The 15893-nt window shown below is 42.8% G+C and overlaps 1 protein-coding gene across 4 annotated transcripts in view; it reads right to left on the reverse strand.

The window, feature by feature from the left end:
* Nucleotides 1–374: 374 nt before the first annotated feature.
* Nucleotides 375–15893, reverse strand: part of FAT3 (FAT atypical cadherin 3) — a gene marked incomplete at its 5' end in the record, with an annotated part of 344711 nt that continues 329192 nt past the window's right edge. For 2 of the 4 annotated variants that reach the window (XM_082011241.1, XM_082011240.1), the window contains 6 exons: nt 375–1532; nt 2155–2190; nt 4774–4833; nt 8857–8970; nt 11081–11736; nt 12787–12940. In XM_082011241.1, coding sequence (XP_081867367.1) covers nt 913–1532; nt 2155–2190; nt 4774–4833; nt 8857–8970; nt 11081–11736; nt 12787–12940 — 1640 coding nt within the window. In that variant the 3' untranslated portion in view covers nt 375–912. The remainder of the gene's footprint in view (nt 1533–2154; nt 2191–4773; nt 4834–8856; nt 8971–11080; nt 11737–12786; nt 12941–15893) is intronic. The other 2 variants (XM_082011243.1, XM_082011242.1) reach the window with 1 other exon arrangement.

Below are 15893 nucleotides of genomic sequence, written 5' to 3' on the forward strand. Positions count from 1 at the left end.
CAAGGAATTTCAAAAAGTCAGCAGCGCTTTGTAGATAGTTAGGTTTCCTGATGTTTTCAGATACGTGTTCACATTGCACATGGAAGTCAAGGGAGGCTGTGCATACGCAGCTGCGGGAAAACTGGGCCACTAACTGAGCCAAACTCTGACATTTCTAGAAGTCCTCATGGGTGAAGTTATGCACATGCACCTGACATCAGGTTTAGAAAATGGAAACCAAAGTAGGCTGATTTGGAGTAAATATACGCTGTATATATGTTGCTCTATATGCACACAAAGTAGAATGAAATGCTATGTAACAAATGAAAGTATAGATAAATATTTATGGACAAATGGCTGGTTGCTTGTCTTTGATAGGTCAATTTGTTAAATGCTGTTTTTTCAGCCATCTGACGCGTTGTACACAGCAACCTAAGCGATCAATTGCTTTCACGCTTTTGCTGACATAAAATTTCATGCAACAGTGCATCTTGGAATGATCCATACCAGTTCCTTAATACTGTGGGGAGATCATAACACTGTAACACTTTTAATAATACAACACAAAAAAAAAAAGTCAAACTTTGGGGGAGAGAAAGAAATTATTTAGCAATTATTGTTTCCCCCTGCCTCAAAAGCTGAGTTTTACTTTTGGTAATAAATAGAAGGTACATATTCTCCAGATTGTCTGTAACAAGTTTGCGATGTATAATACTTAACACAATTGGTCTCTTCGTTTCTGCACATACAGTATCATTTCTCAACAAGTTAATAATGGGTTATACTGTATTTTTGCCTTGCCCAATATATATAGATACACCTTCAGCAAAATTTCTTCTCAATATTTATACTATTGATTGGACCAAATGACCAAAAAAAAAAAAAAAAAAAAGAGGAGGAGGAGGAGGAGGAGGAAGAAGAAGGGAGCTTGCTTTACACTTGCGTCTGATGCTGGGTCTCCACAAATGGAATGTGAACGTTTTCTAGGTTGAGTTCCTCCACGCTTTCATAGTCACTCATGGCTACTTCAGAGTCATCAAAGCCGCAGCTGGCCGAGACATCAGAGGAGGAGGCATCTAGAGAGTTGTGCAAGGATAAGGGCATCTTACCTGCACCAACGGTTTCTGTGTTCTGGCTTGGGCCCACAGCAAAAGTACTAAATTCGTTCCCAGTCTGAGACCCTGCAGTGTCCGTCTCATTGGGGAACTGGTGAGGAGGGAGGTACTGGCTCGGGTGGAAGTGCGGCCGCCGTCTGCGGTCGGGGCTGAGCGTACTTGCCATTGAGACCGGCTGCGAGGGCGGCAGGGTTTCATATTGGTCCGGATAATCCTCTGGAAGAGGAGGTGGTAACTGGTCCTGGCTTAAAAACTCCTCTTCGTGAGGGGGAGGGTAGTCGCTGTCAATGTCGTAGCCACCAAGGTAGTAATCTGTTTCCAGCTCCCTGGTACTGCCGTGATGAGCCGAGCCTCCATCTGCCGTCTCAAAGTTGGGCACTTCCTCAATGTCGGACAAGCGAGCACTTGGCATCCAGTCAGAGGTATCCCAATGATACGCTGCAGCAGGAAAGAGAATGACAGCACTCCCTTAGGATGGGGCCGCTAATGAAAACAAGGTGTCCTGCATGCACTCGCCTCTTAGTCCTCACAACACGTTCAAATCACAGCATGCGCCACAGGCCATCGACGCGGGTCAGCCATGCTCTGACCAGAGGGGTAGGGGAGGAGAATAAATTGTATTACGATGCTAATCCAAACAAGCAAAGAAACAAAACACGTCCACTCTCAGGCATTTGCTTTTCAGGATGCTACCGGGTTGTATTAGAAACTACGAGTTCAAGAAATCAAAATGACAAAAATCTCTGAATTAATGCTTTTCACCGTTAATTGAAAAAATCTATAAATGCAGTAAGCATGCTTATGGTATCACATCTAATTGCCCCTTCCACCTCTAATGGCTTCGTTTCAAGAAAGACAGTGTGCAAGCAAATAATCTGATCAACTGAAAACTGGATCCTGAAATAAAAAAAGTGGCTGGCCATTCTCATGCAGCACTTGAACCCAACAGAATTCAAACAAAAGAGGACACGTGAAGCAGTTCAAGAAAAAAACAGATCAAGTCAGTGCTCTGCCCACCCCAGCCCAGTCCAACAGGCAGAAAGTGTCTCAGAAAAATCACCTCTGTTGTAGTTCTGTCCTTGATCCATAACAGACACTGTCAGATACAAAGTGAAAAGTAAAAACTGGTAACTTGGAGCTTGTTACCAGCATTGTATTACACGTGAAAATACAAAACTCTGCATGCATATTTGAGTACAGCTGCCTCGGTGTCGTTTTAATAAGATTTGTAATTGTTCTTTATTTTAGCGTACAAGATAAGCTTGCCCGGTCAAATGTAGACATACATACAGAAATGATTATGTCATGTGTATTATATTCCTTTTCTATCGTATCTTAATTATTTACCCTCACTGAACAGATACGGAATTACATTAGAGCTGGAATTCTTAACACAAAAAGGGCTATCCACCATCTCTACGGTTTATAATTGCAAAGTACATTTGTCTCTCACTTGTTCACTTTGAAACAGAAAAATAAGAATCTACCATTCTCAGGGCCGGTTCAAACAAATCTGGGCCCACCTGGGCTCAGATACCATGGTGATGGGCACGGTATAAGAACCTGAATAGAATAGAATACAAAGCCATTTAATGGGGCCACCAGCTACAATGCCCCGCAACCCCATCCCCACCTCCCACCTGCACTGCCATGCTAGCCGGTGGGGAGGGAGGCATTCCAGTATGGAGAGGGTGCAGGGGTGGGGGAGAGAGCAAGGAAAGAGATTTTACGTGAGACAAGAGCGGGGAACAAGCTGCAGCGTTTTCTAGATGAGATGCTCTTGTTCAGCCACATGTTATTGGGCTTCATGCAAGAAGGCGCTGGGCAAGGTCTCTGGCCTGCACTGCTGGAGGTCTGGCTGGATAAACAGACCCTTATGGCATTACAGCACTTAACCTCGGGGCTCCGCCACAGACGAGGGCAGAGAGACTGTTCACCAGGCCTCCATCTGCTACCACCACTATTGCCCTCGCTTATCACCACATGGCGCATGTGGCGATGGCGATGTCTTCGTTAGCTCGTTAGCCAAACAGTAGCTTTCGACCTGCTCTGCGTTAGCCTGGGGTGAGGAGGGTTGGGGCTACTGCAGATTTGGCAGCAGTGTCTGAACCGGCCCTCACCACTCTTCTCCTTCTTCGCTTCTCTCTTGTTTGTAAAGTGGATTTTGCTGTTTTTCGGTCAGTGTAATGACATTGCACCCGAGATGCGTCAGGTCCCTCCGAGCTGTGTGGTTTCAGGATCCAGGAGAACCTCACTAATTCGCTGACTCGCACAACCCCGGCAGCTCCCCGGGGAAGAAGCCCCATCCTCCCGTGGCTCCGCGGCAGCGATTCTGCCCGCCGCGCACTGGGAGCTCCGGTGCGGCAAACTATTCATCGCTTGCACCAGCCCCGCTGCAGAGCACGCAGGATTTGTAAGTCTCATACAGGGAATTGGGAAGTGGGCAAAGCATTTTCAGTGACAGCCTCTTGAAACTGCTGCCACACTGGCTTTTTCTGACCTTTAAAGCATGATGGGGAGCCAATGTGTTGGCTTAAGCTTTCCTTTAGGAAAAGCCACAGTGTCTGTGGCTTCTTTTCAAGGCTATTTTCTTAATTTTTGAGTGAGAATTTCTGTTTGAATTTACCTTGGGTAGTTAATTTTATTTGACAGCGAGAAGAATGGCACTCTTACACCTCAGGAAATCAATAAATATACTATGGACAAATACTCAAGTGCCATTCCTAGCTAGAAGTAAAAGTGCTTTTCCAAATTACCATGACACTGGCTCAAGGGAAAAATAGTCGTTTCACAAAAATAATTCACTTGATCATCTTTAAGCGTTAATGCAGACTGATTTAGCTGAAGTCTGCAAAACCTGGCTTAAACTTGCTAAAGACAGATGAAATTTTGGACTTGTGGATAACTTGAGTTGATGTCGAGTTGACATTTTCCTACGGATAAGTGTTGTATAAATAAGTAAAAGTAATGTTTATTTATGATACATCACATTTCCTCAGATCTTTACAGAAAAGGAAAATAGTGATATTCCTGTTTTACAGGTAGGGAAACCAGTTCGCTTGTAACATGTTGTGCCTGAGATTACCCAGGAGGTCAGCGGCAGAGCTGCCATGCTCTATTCAATGGGCACATCAACCCCAGGGGAAAGGCAGTGTCAGGCAGGCTGCCTTGCTACGTGGCATCCACGGAGTTGTGTCTACACATCTCCGATTTGATGGTGTTACCTGGGGGAAACCAGCCACCTGCCTAGCACCACTTTGCTCCTCTCCATGTGGTCCTGTTGGAGTGCATAACCCAGCTCTACTGCAGCTTGGGACACTTTACAGCCTTCCTGTGTCGTCTTCTGTTTCCCAGTCTCTGCAGCCAGGGTAATTTCAATGATCATTATCAACCTAATGCTTTTTTCTGAAGGCAGTGGGCATAAGCAAGCAAAAACATTGACTTGAACAGAAGAGGATGAAGGCCTTGACACCTTTTCTACTACCTCCAATTACCCACAGGTATTTTGTGGTACATCCCTCTGGTGTTTTCGTGTTTGCTGGTGAACATGCTGATCTGCAAAACCCGGTCCCTGCCACAGGTTTGTTGGTCAGTGTAGATTAGTGAGGTTCTGCTGGAATGTTTCACAATGAAAACAGGAAGCATTGTTGCATAACAAGAAATAAAAAAAATTAAATACCTTCATTTTCTATAGTGTCAACTACATTGTTGACAAGCTGTATGACAGTCACTATGGAAGCTTGCAGGGGAGGGAAAGCAGAAAATAAAGGGAAGGGAAGGACAGCTTCAGGTTAGTATTTAAAACACACATCATATGTTACCACAATAAATTTTCTCAAACAGACAGAACTGACATTAAAAAAAACCCCAAGTCTGCTGACCAATGCATGATTTATGCAGTGGGCTGCAGGACATTTCATTTCAGATAATCCCATACATTTTCAGAGTGGTGATAAATTCCAGAACAGCATTTCCTGAAAGGCACATGGGATGATGTGTATCACCCCATAAATTCAAGCAGACTGGCCAGTTGATTCAATTAACCAAAGCAGTATCTTGTCTACCTGACACTAATATCTAATTCATTCTTGTTTAAAGGTCTCCAGAGATGGTGCCATGTGCTCCAAGGGATCATTATCTTTTAGACCATCACACCATCTGAAATGGTGCTAAGCTCAATCTATTTCCAAAGAGGAATGTTTTACTTATTTACTGTTTGTGCTGTGCTGTCTAATACCTCTGGGACGTTAAGCAGCGGTGCTATAATTAGGAGGACACATCCAAGTAGGTTTGGTTCAAATTTTGATCTGTGTTTGACAGAATATTTTCACAAATGCTTTGTGTGTTCTCTGCAGGTGTTTTACCAAAACATACTTTTTGCTTGAATAACTAATATAGACTGTGCAATTGTTTAACATGGAGCTCAGCAGGGCTACAATGTGTGGTCCTCTAGATGATCTGCATTTTAAACCAAATAACTCCCCTGCCTTTGAGGACCTGAAATAAAACCCACCAAAACCAGAGAGCAAGCTCTGGTTCAGTGGGTACTGGATCTGTCCCTTTTCCTTTGTCTTTGATTCTGAGAAAACCGATTGCTTTGGAGCAGGATAAGAAAGGGATCAGTTGGGCAAGACACACTTTTTTGTTTCACTCAGCCAATAAACTTAGAGGTCACAAGAAACATGTTAACAGTAATAGTGCGATTCAAATATACATTGAGTATTTTGACATCTTTGTTAACTTTTGGGCATGGGATCAAGCATCTCATTCAATTTCCTCAGTCCTTGTGAAGGCTTGGCAAAAAGAGCCTTGAGAAATCAAAGAAACCATGTTCTATGTCTACATTGAGCATTTTTATGCCATCAACAGCATTAGTAATTGTACCAGGGAGACTTGTATTGACTAATGCATAAAAAACATTATGGAAAAATAAGTGACTCCATGTAATTAGCTGCTGCATGGCTGGGAAAAGAGATGGAGGGCAGCCGGGAACTCTAAGAAGAGAACAACCCAGAATGAAAAACAGAAGGTCAAAAATCAGGGCCAGCACAGTCTTCATTGCAACCAAGGGTTGGCTCTGGTGAGAGCTGGGCAGATCATGTTCACAGAAGGGATGGAAACTTCTACCCCAAGCAGCTCAGAGCAAGGCAATGCCCAAATACAGCATTGTTTAGGGGTAAATATCGTTGTTATCAACAGCGGTTCCCTGGACTTCCCAGCACAACCATCCACTGGCCTGCAGTGAAACAGTAACCTAAAAATACACTTTTGTCACGTTCTCTGCCCCCCTTCAAAATAGCTTTGTGTGGCAACCTGTAACTTGCCTTTGAAGTGACTTCTCAAATATTATTGCTGAAAGTGGGCAACTTATTCTTTAAATTTGTGGCTAACAAAAATTTTTGGTCACAGAAAATACTGCTAACTACTCTCAGCAGTAGAATTTAATTTAATTTAAATGCATAGAAATAAGATGGTAAAATAAAAGTAGGTTCAAAATCACATCCAAAAAGGGTTTGCACGGTGAGACAATCCCTATTCCACCCAGGAAGAGAAGGCTCTGAGCACTGTAGAGAGGGTGAGTGGAGACTGCCTGCACCTGATACAAACTGAACAGCGTAGAGCTGTTCCCACCTTTGGCAGGATGCGTCCCAGTGCTCCTCTGGTGCAAATCAGGTTTCCCCAGTCAGAAGCCATTAACCAGTTTCACAAGACAGTGTTGGTACAGCAGCGTGACACTAGCCTGTCGCCACTGCCAGCCAGATGAGCACCCGGCAGCATTGCTCTCGGCTTTGGAGGAAGCAGTTTGGAGAAGGAGCCGGTCCTGTCTCCCCAAAGAGTGTGGATGCTGAATTACACTTGTTATGGTTTCACTGACAACATTGTAACCTTTGCAGGGATGTGAAGGCCAACCCCGGGTATCAGTCCAGGCTGGGGGATGAAGGGATGGAGAGCAGCCCAGAAGGACTTGGGGGTCCTGGTGGATGAAAAGCTGGACAGGACCCGGCAATGTGAGCTTGCAGCCCAGAAGGCCAACCGTCTCCTGGGCTGCACCCAGAGCCACGTGGCCAGCAGGGCAAGGGAGGGGATTCTGCCCCTCTGCTCCACTCTGGAGAGACCCCACCTGGAGTCCTGTGTCCGGCTCTGGAGCCCTCAGCACAGGAAAGACATGGACTTGTTGGAGCGGGGCCAGAGTAGGTCAGAAAAATGCTCAGAGGGCTGGAACAGCTCTGCTGTGAGGACAGGCTGAGAGAGTTGGGGTTGTTCAGCCTGGAGAAGAGACGGCTCCAGGGAGACCTTCCAGTACTTCCAGCCTTCCAGTACTTAAAGGGGGCTTAGAAGAAAGATGGGGACACTCTTTTTAGCAGGGTCTGTAGCGATAGGACAAGGGATAATGGTTTTAAACTAAAAGAGGGCAGATTTCGACTCGATCCAAGGAAGACATTTTTCCCAACAAGGGTGTTGAATCACTGGCCCAGGTTGCCCAGAGAGGTGGTAGATGCCCCATCTCTGGAAACCTTCCAGGTCAGGTTGAACAGGGCTCTGAGCAGCCTGATCTAGTGGAAGATGTCCTGCTCACTGCAAGGGGCTCAGACTAAATGACTTTAAAAGGTCTCTTTGAAGCCAAAGTTGATTCTATGATTCTATGAAGCATAAAGAATTAAATGACAGGAAGGAGAAGGATTTATGGCTTGAAGAGGGAGAATCGTTAGCCCTTCTGTACATGCATGTGGGCATGTATATGCTTACTTACGCCTGTATTTATATTTTAGACTCTTTCACTGCAAACCTTCCCTGCTGCTGCAAGGAAACCAGAGCGTGCACTCTTGCATTGACCTCTGCAAATGCCTCAGATGATTTAAGTTTCCTCCCTCCTTCTCTCTGAAGATACAGATTTGTTTAGACCCTTAACTAGAACTGTTACCTCTAGGGGCTGTATTTTAAATGCAGCTTTCACAAAAAATGAGTAGGCATAGAAGATCCAATCCAGATTCAGTGAATATCATGTCACTGATTTAAATGGGGGCAGGATCAGATAGTGAAAAGCCTAATTAGAATTTGGGGGATATATAAAGTAACCATGTACAATAAATGACCACCTGGATAATTATTCTAAAGGTAATTATATGACTAAAATAATAATAATTCTAACAATTTTTCGAAAAAACACGAAAGACTTTTTTTAGGTGCAGGGCCAGAAAAGCATTGAGAAGCTTGACAAAAATACTCATGATGCTTCAGCCACGGATGAACTGAAAGGAACTGCAAGTGCACTTTGCTTCAAGTGCTTTTTCCAACATTTCGGAGTACCTAGGGAAGAGCCGCATAACATGACTGCGGAACCGACTCTCCAGACAGTTCATTAACTGGCGGCTGAGGAAACTGAGTACAATTTCTTTGTGCTAATCTTTTTCTGTGTATCTGAATGAGGCTTCCCTGACATCCATCATCCCTCCCTGGAAGAAACATCTTGCTGTTTCTCAGACCCACTGCTCAACATACATGGGCCGTAGGAACGAAGGTTTGCTCTGACTTTGTAGGCCTCCTTCTGGCTGTGTATGGCTCTGCCCATGTCAACCAACAGCTCCAAGCACCAAGATTTTAATTATGTTCCTATAATTTAAAAAAGAGCCAGAAAGTGAGGGTTTGAACCCAGTACTTCCTGACTTCCATCATCGTTAAACACCTAACTGTTTTTAATAATATTAGAAAGAGAGTTAAATAGCTTTGTCCCCAGCATAATAAAGATAAAACCATTTCTTACCATTATCATCACCGGAATCAGACTGGAAGGAGCTGAGAGACTGTACTTCAGAGTTGCTGCCTTTATTACTTCCTGCAAAACAGGTCACTTCTTCAGCGTCATCAACCCCTTTACCTTCATTGACAGCAAAAACAAAGCAAAATGGTACTCTCTAGGTATGCACATTTGTCTATTTATACCACAGAGCCACTTAAAACCTGCCAACAAGCACCTTCTATTATTTTTGTCAGAATAAAATTTTTTTTTCCTTCAGACAGAGGAAATGACCTATTAGTCAAGAAAGCAGCTGATGAAGATACCTAGACTTTGGGTTTGAAGCCCAAAGAGTCCTTCAAGTGGCTGACGGCACTGTAATCAAGGAAGAAACATCTGTATTCAGTATTGCCTTTTTAGATGACATCGAGTCTGAGCAGCAAAGAAAATGATGACTTAAAAATGTGGTATAAACATCTTATACAAGAGATTACAGTTACATTTATATTTACTGTTAATTTCCTAATTTGAGAACCTCACTAAAGGCTCATTCAGTGCTCAATAAACTTATTGTGCGTCTTTTGATCCGTATCAGTGGCCCCTGGATCAGATTTTAATGGCTCCACCACTGACATATAATAGATTATGCTTCATTTTACATTGCTTTTCATTCAGGACATTCAGTCCTGACAACTCTTCTACAGTTTAGAAATGTAACTGCAGCCTCTGGTATAAATTCACATGTAATTAAACACACTTGAATAAACACATTTAACTACACATTACGAGTGATAAGAAGGAACACAAAAAGTCATCCTCCACAGTAAGCACCGAGATACATACCTGAGCTAATTACAAATGAACAAGCTCAAACACGTAAGTACAGCTCTCCACCTGCAAGCTGTAGATATTTCTACCCAGCATGGGTCACCTCCATACAGTAAGGGCTGATTTGCTCCTGCCGAGAAGCAGGGTATGTAGTAGATGGAGCAAGTGCTGCAGTAACGAAGCGGCACTGCTTCCCACTTCTTGACAGCTGAGGTCCGTCTCCATGGCGTGGCCTCATGCTGTGCAGAAATTCATACAGATACCAGCAGCGCCTGCGGCAGAAACACCCAGGAGAACATGGAACAGAGCACGTATCGGGGCTGGCATGCTGATGCTTTCAGTCAGACAAACAATATTTAATGGTTAAAAAGGTGAACCACAACACAACTGTGAAGTACAGCCCAAAGAAATTAAAATTAATTCCTGTTTTTCACTAGAAGAACTTAGCCACTGTGCTGCCTTTGATGAAAATATGCAGGTCAGGGCACAGGTGTGAGGCAGTGCCAGATTCCTCTCTCTTTTCCCCAGCTCCTATTGCCTAAAACTACAGAATTATGGAAGCTTCTGGACTGTAGAGTTTTATTTGATGGTTTTGGTTAAGGCTGTGTTGCAGTGGCATTGAAGATGCTTTAAGAAACACTACTAAAAAGAAAAAATATAATTTAAAAACCCTGTATACTAAAGCAAACATCTCCCAGTCCATATGACATGTTCTGACTTGCAAGGAGAGACAACATAGGGCCGTAACTCTGTCCCAGCAAACGGGTATTTCCTGCTATGACAGGACAGTGACGTTTGCTGCATCTCCAGCAACTTGTCCAGGAATGGAGGAGGCACTGCGTTACCAGGTGAGAAACCACCAGAGCACAAACAGGGTAAGCGTGGGGCTCATGAATTCTGTGGTCACTCTGATACTGAACGCAATGAACTGGAAAGGTGATCCTTTAAGTAGTGCATGATTTTCTGCTTAATTTTATAGACAGTGGAAGTAGAGAGTATTAGTTCATTTGTCCCCATTGCAAAACAAGATTGCTTCTTGCAGGAAGTTTAACCATCCCAGGAGACAAACTGCCCAAACCTGGCAGAGTTTATAGTTGAGAATTCTGCCACAAATTATTTTCTTCCAACAGAAAGATGATTGCATTGTATCACTTGAAGAACTAACGCTCAGAGCACTTACTCATATGTGCTTTCTGAACAAGTGAAATAAATGTGTTTAGTCATACTTAATGCATAGAAGTAGAGGTCTTGTATGCCTGGTTTAATTACAACCTTTCAAAATTAAACCAAATCACTTCTTGGAGAACTGTCACAATTGTAAGTGTATGAGGTTGGAGCATTAACAGTACCTGTGCCGCTGCACCCTGAAGGCAACCCTTAGCTACAGCAGGGAAGAGTGAGACCGACATGCAGTGGTACTTACTTTCCATCCCAGCATCCCATGTGCTCTTCCTGATGGAGTCGCAGTCGGAGCGACAAGGAGACACGGCGGGCAAATTTGGAGCCACGCTGCACACCACCACCCCCCGCCTGGCTGTCAGTATTCGAGGGGATTCGGGATGAAACGTCGTCATCTCCTGGTGCTCCACGCCAAGCCCATCCACTATCTTGTCCAGGTTATTCCTCGAGTCACTCTGGAAGCACGGGGTATAGGCCATTGGCCTCACAGGGACCTGCGGAGGCCCAACCTCTTGGTAGATGTTTCTGCTGTCTCCGCTGTTCCTGATGTTCTTGAACTGGATGCCGTTGCTCTTGTTGAGCAGGGCGGCAGTAGCCGGATCCTGTACAAGCGTGATGTTGTTGCGGGAATAGTTCTTCCTGAAAACTTTCTTGCGGAAAATGATAAAGAGGATGATCAACACAAATATGACAAACAGGACCACGGCTATTCCTATCAGCTCCTCCTTGCCAACGTATGAATGCCCAGCTTGTATATTGGGAACCACCACAGGGCGAAGACCACAGTATTGTCCCACATAGCCAGGGGTGCAGTTACACAGAAATGAACCAAATATGTTGACACAGGAGCCACCATTTTCACATTCTTCTCTTTCGCACTCATTGATATCTTCTTCACACCTTCAAAGAAGAAAAGGAGAGTTTGGAGTCTGAAGAACACCTAGCAAATGGCCCAGCTTGTGCATGATGACTTATCTTGTCAAAGTGGAACCGTTACAGTTAACACCTTGCTGGTGCTTGGCAAATGGTCATATTATTATCATATTATTTAGTAGTATTGAATTTTTTCTACAGGTATTCCACATCTTTTTAAGACAATAAAATGGAAGCATCAAAAAGGAAATAGGAGTTTAAAGCATCTCATAGGAAAAGTTTCCTTGACCCTAATGAGGCTCACAGGATGTAAGAGAAAATCTTAGCCTTTTTATATTGTTTTTGGACCATTCCATTCAATACAAAATATTAGGAAGATTCAAAGAGAAAATAGAGACAAAATACAGTAAAAAAATCAGAAAGTACTTATTTAAGAGTAGGGGAGGATATACTGAGTGCGTAAAATTATTTAAGGCTGGAGATAAAATGAGCAAATATTAGAGAAGTGTGAGGGAAACAAAGAACAGGAACCTTAAAGAGAGAGGAGAATTAGAAAGGAGAACAGGTGAATAAAAAAAGGCAGAACAAAAAGTACAAGCAGTAGACAAATTAGATGAGAAAAAAGCATGCTGATGGGCAGGTCAGTGAATTTTCTGTTCTACACCAAGTAAATGTTCAAGGCTGGGATTTCAAAAAATGAATGCAATAAATTAGGCTTTTACGTCAGGGCTAAAGTGACTAAATAATTGAACCATTAAAAAAAAAAAAATTACATAGCAGCTTCCACAGACTTTATGAGATTGCTCAAAAAGCCTTTGACACTTAGGTGTGCATATCTCAGTGAAAACTGTCTGGAGGTAACATCCTGAAATAGTAATATAGGAGGCTAAGTCCAGAAGAGCATTTCTGAATGCATGCCTCATGGATTTCTCAGCTGTCCTTAGCTTATACTTGAAATAAGCACTAATTTGTGGCTTATTTTTTCTAGGTGAATTACAGCTACAAAATGCCTGTTCAGAAAACCCATCATCACTGAACAGAAAAGCTCCCGTTGCCCACCTGGGGAGGGTCACTTACGTTAGACCCGTCAGGCCGTTTTTGCAGTTGCAGATGAAAGCGTTGCCAATGGGATCGCAGGAGCCTCCGTTCCGGCAGGGATTTGGGAAGCAGGCTGTGATCTCCGACTCACAATTTCTTCCCGTAAACTGGGAGAGGCAATTGCACTGATAGCCTGGGAGGTGGGGTACACAGAGAAATAAATCAGAAGCCTACCACTGCATCTACCTAGAAGCAAAGGGGATTCATTTGGCTACTTTATGCTGAGAGAATATATTGTACTGTGGGGGAAAGGGGATGTTTATACTCATTCTGGTATGTCTGTGTGATCCACAGCTTTGTATATCTGGGATGTCTGGAAAACTGGAGCTCATGTCTACAGCCAGGGGCCAGAGAAATAGCTGCAGCCTAGACCATCCTGATGATCATGACTCAGGTAACAATAAACGTCATCCATGAACAACCTTGGTCACAAGAAATACTCTAGATCAAGGAGCACCTCCCAGTATTTCTGAAAAGAAAAACCGTATTTGCTGCCAGTAGCAGCCCACACTCCTTTTGGGGTTTCAATGAAGAACAAATACATGAGCCGAGAGCTTTTCCACATGTGCCTCTTACAAGGATGACACGGTAGGGACGTGACAGTCATAAAACACTTGATAGTGATACTTACCACTTCCATAAAGCACATCATCCAGGCATGAACTATACACTTCATAATAGCAGCTGAACTGGGCAATGCCAGCCCTAATCAGAGCTGCTTATGTGCCGTGTCTGCTATTAAGAGACTGATTAATTCCTGCCTGCAATACATCAGACATAACTCCACTCAAGTGGAGGGGGACCCTGTAGGGGATCGAAGTCCTATTTCCACGTTTCTTACCAACATCAGAGGAGCAACATCAGAGTAAAAAACAGTTTTTAAACCCAGCAGTTCACTCTGCCAAGTGTCAAATGACAAATCTCTTTTTTTTTCCTTCTCCTTGTGATTTCATATGGCACAATGCCATAAATAAAAACTTTATTTAAGGTCACAAAGAAATCCAGTGAGGCAGCGCATCTCTTTATGATGTGAACTGGATATTGACATCTGAGTGCTTTTTCACTCGAAAAGAACAAGGAACATGTAGGCAGTCCCTGGGATGGAAAAGACTCCTAGATTAGAGATGTTCAACTAGAAAAGTCTTCCTGGACATCTGTAAAAAAACTTTGGATGATTTTTTTAAAAACTACTTACACAATCCAAATGCCCCAAACAGATGTGTAGGCAAGGTTCAAGCTCCAGTTATTGGTTCACATACTTACTGAATATAGGATATTAAGCAACTGGAACAAGGAACCTCTCTGCCATAAGTACTGCTGGAGTTAGAGCTGAAATGGTTGAATGTAACTCAACTCAGTATCAAAATTATTGGAGAGCAAGCTGATGTAGCTGAAATATCATCCCTCTGTGGTGAGCTTTTTAAAAATATCTTTAAAAACTTTCAATAGCTATACATCTGAAAAAAAGCCACTGTTCTAGGAAACAAGGCAGGAATTTCCAGCACAGTTATGAGAAAAAGAATTTCATGGAAACAATATGGAAAAGCCCAGTGGAGACACGAGGCAAAAGCAGTTCTGCATTAAGACTCCCACATCTTTATGTCCTATCCGGTTCAATTTGCCTTGTTCAGTTACTCTAATTGGATTCTTTCATGAGGACAGGCTTTAGAGAACAAACTCGGAACCAGACTTGTTGGCGTACTCAGTCAAGAATCCAATCCTATTTAATTGAAGATAAATTAAATAATAGATACTCAAATATCACGCTGTTTCATTGTCCTGCTACACGAATGGACTTTGGGGATTCCTAGGAAGCGTGTTTGGTCAGCAGGAGCAAGATGGGATTATTTTTTGTTGTCTTATACGTATCTCACTCAGACAATGCAAACAACTTTCTAGACTTGTAGAGATCTGGGTCTGAAGAACTAAAACTGTGACTGCAGCAGGCATTTTGAAGCCATCCCTATGAAAGATTTATTGTTAGTTGGCAAAGGAGCTGATCTAGAAATACTGTAGGTAGAAATCACAGCATGAATAAATAAGGCTGTTTCAGTGCTTCATTTTATGACTGAACAGTGACATCTATAGCTCAAAAATTTACAGTAATGTTTTATATATTTTTTATGGTCTCAGAAGGTTTAAGTGAAATGAAAATGTTCAATACAAACACAAAACGTTTTATTCATAAACAAATCTGTTGCCTTATATATCCGTAGAATAGGTATGTTCTTCTAGTTGTTATCTGGTATTTTAAACCTACTTTAAAGTGACTTTAAAAACCAACTTTCTGTACCTAATTAACTAGTTGCCAATCATTTGTAAGACAAAGCCTTTGAATCACATTCTTTTCACGTCTTGTGTTTGTTTCAGCTGAGTAAGTTCTGGGTTCTCACTCTGCAACATATTCTGCTACATTTATTCACTGCAGAAAACTTGAGAGATATTGATTGATAAGAAAAATAAATCCCTTTACCACCAAGCACAAAACATGGATTTATTCATTATTATTATAATTGCCTATTGTTTATATTAAAGATGCACTAACTTCAGTTAACACTTTATACTAAGAGGAGATGAAACTGAATGCTCCAGAGGGGTCAGAGTGCTATTGGGCAATGTATGAACTAGACCAAAATGAAAAATCTGCTTCTGAAAGCCTACATTTTCAACTGAATTTGATTTAATGATGATGGAACGGAATAAGATATTAGAAGACTGAAGTATTCAGCATGGATTCTAAGTCTAGGGATCAAAGTTAGAAATAAAAAGGCAATAAAACAAGATGGTATTAAATTACAGTATTTATCACTGACTCTTCCTCCCGTTGGAAGCACTGCCAACTCTGAGCCACTGGCAAAAGACACAGAACTTTCCCACGACACACATGGTCAGAGCTGCAAAGCATTCACCCGGAGGTCCCCAACACAGCAAAGCATATGTCGAAATTCATGGAGGAGGGAAGTGAAGAGCTGCTACGATGGCTCAGTACACAGCATATATTGGCTCGGCCAGCAGACCTGCCAGACCTTTTATGCTTCTCCAAACCTCTCAGCAGAGGCTGTCATTTTACCTGCTACTGCACGCTG

Source organism: Phaethon aethereus, assembly GCF_964289735.1.
Source record: "Phaethon aethereus genome assembly, chromosome: 1".
NCBI lineage: Eukaryota > Metazoa > Chordata > Aves > Phaethontiformes > Phaethontidae > Phaethon > Phaethon aethereus.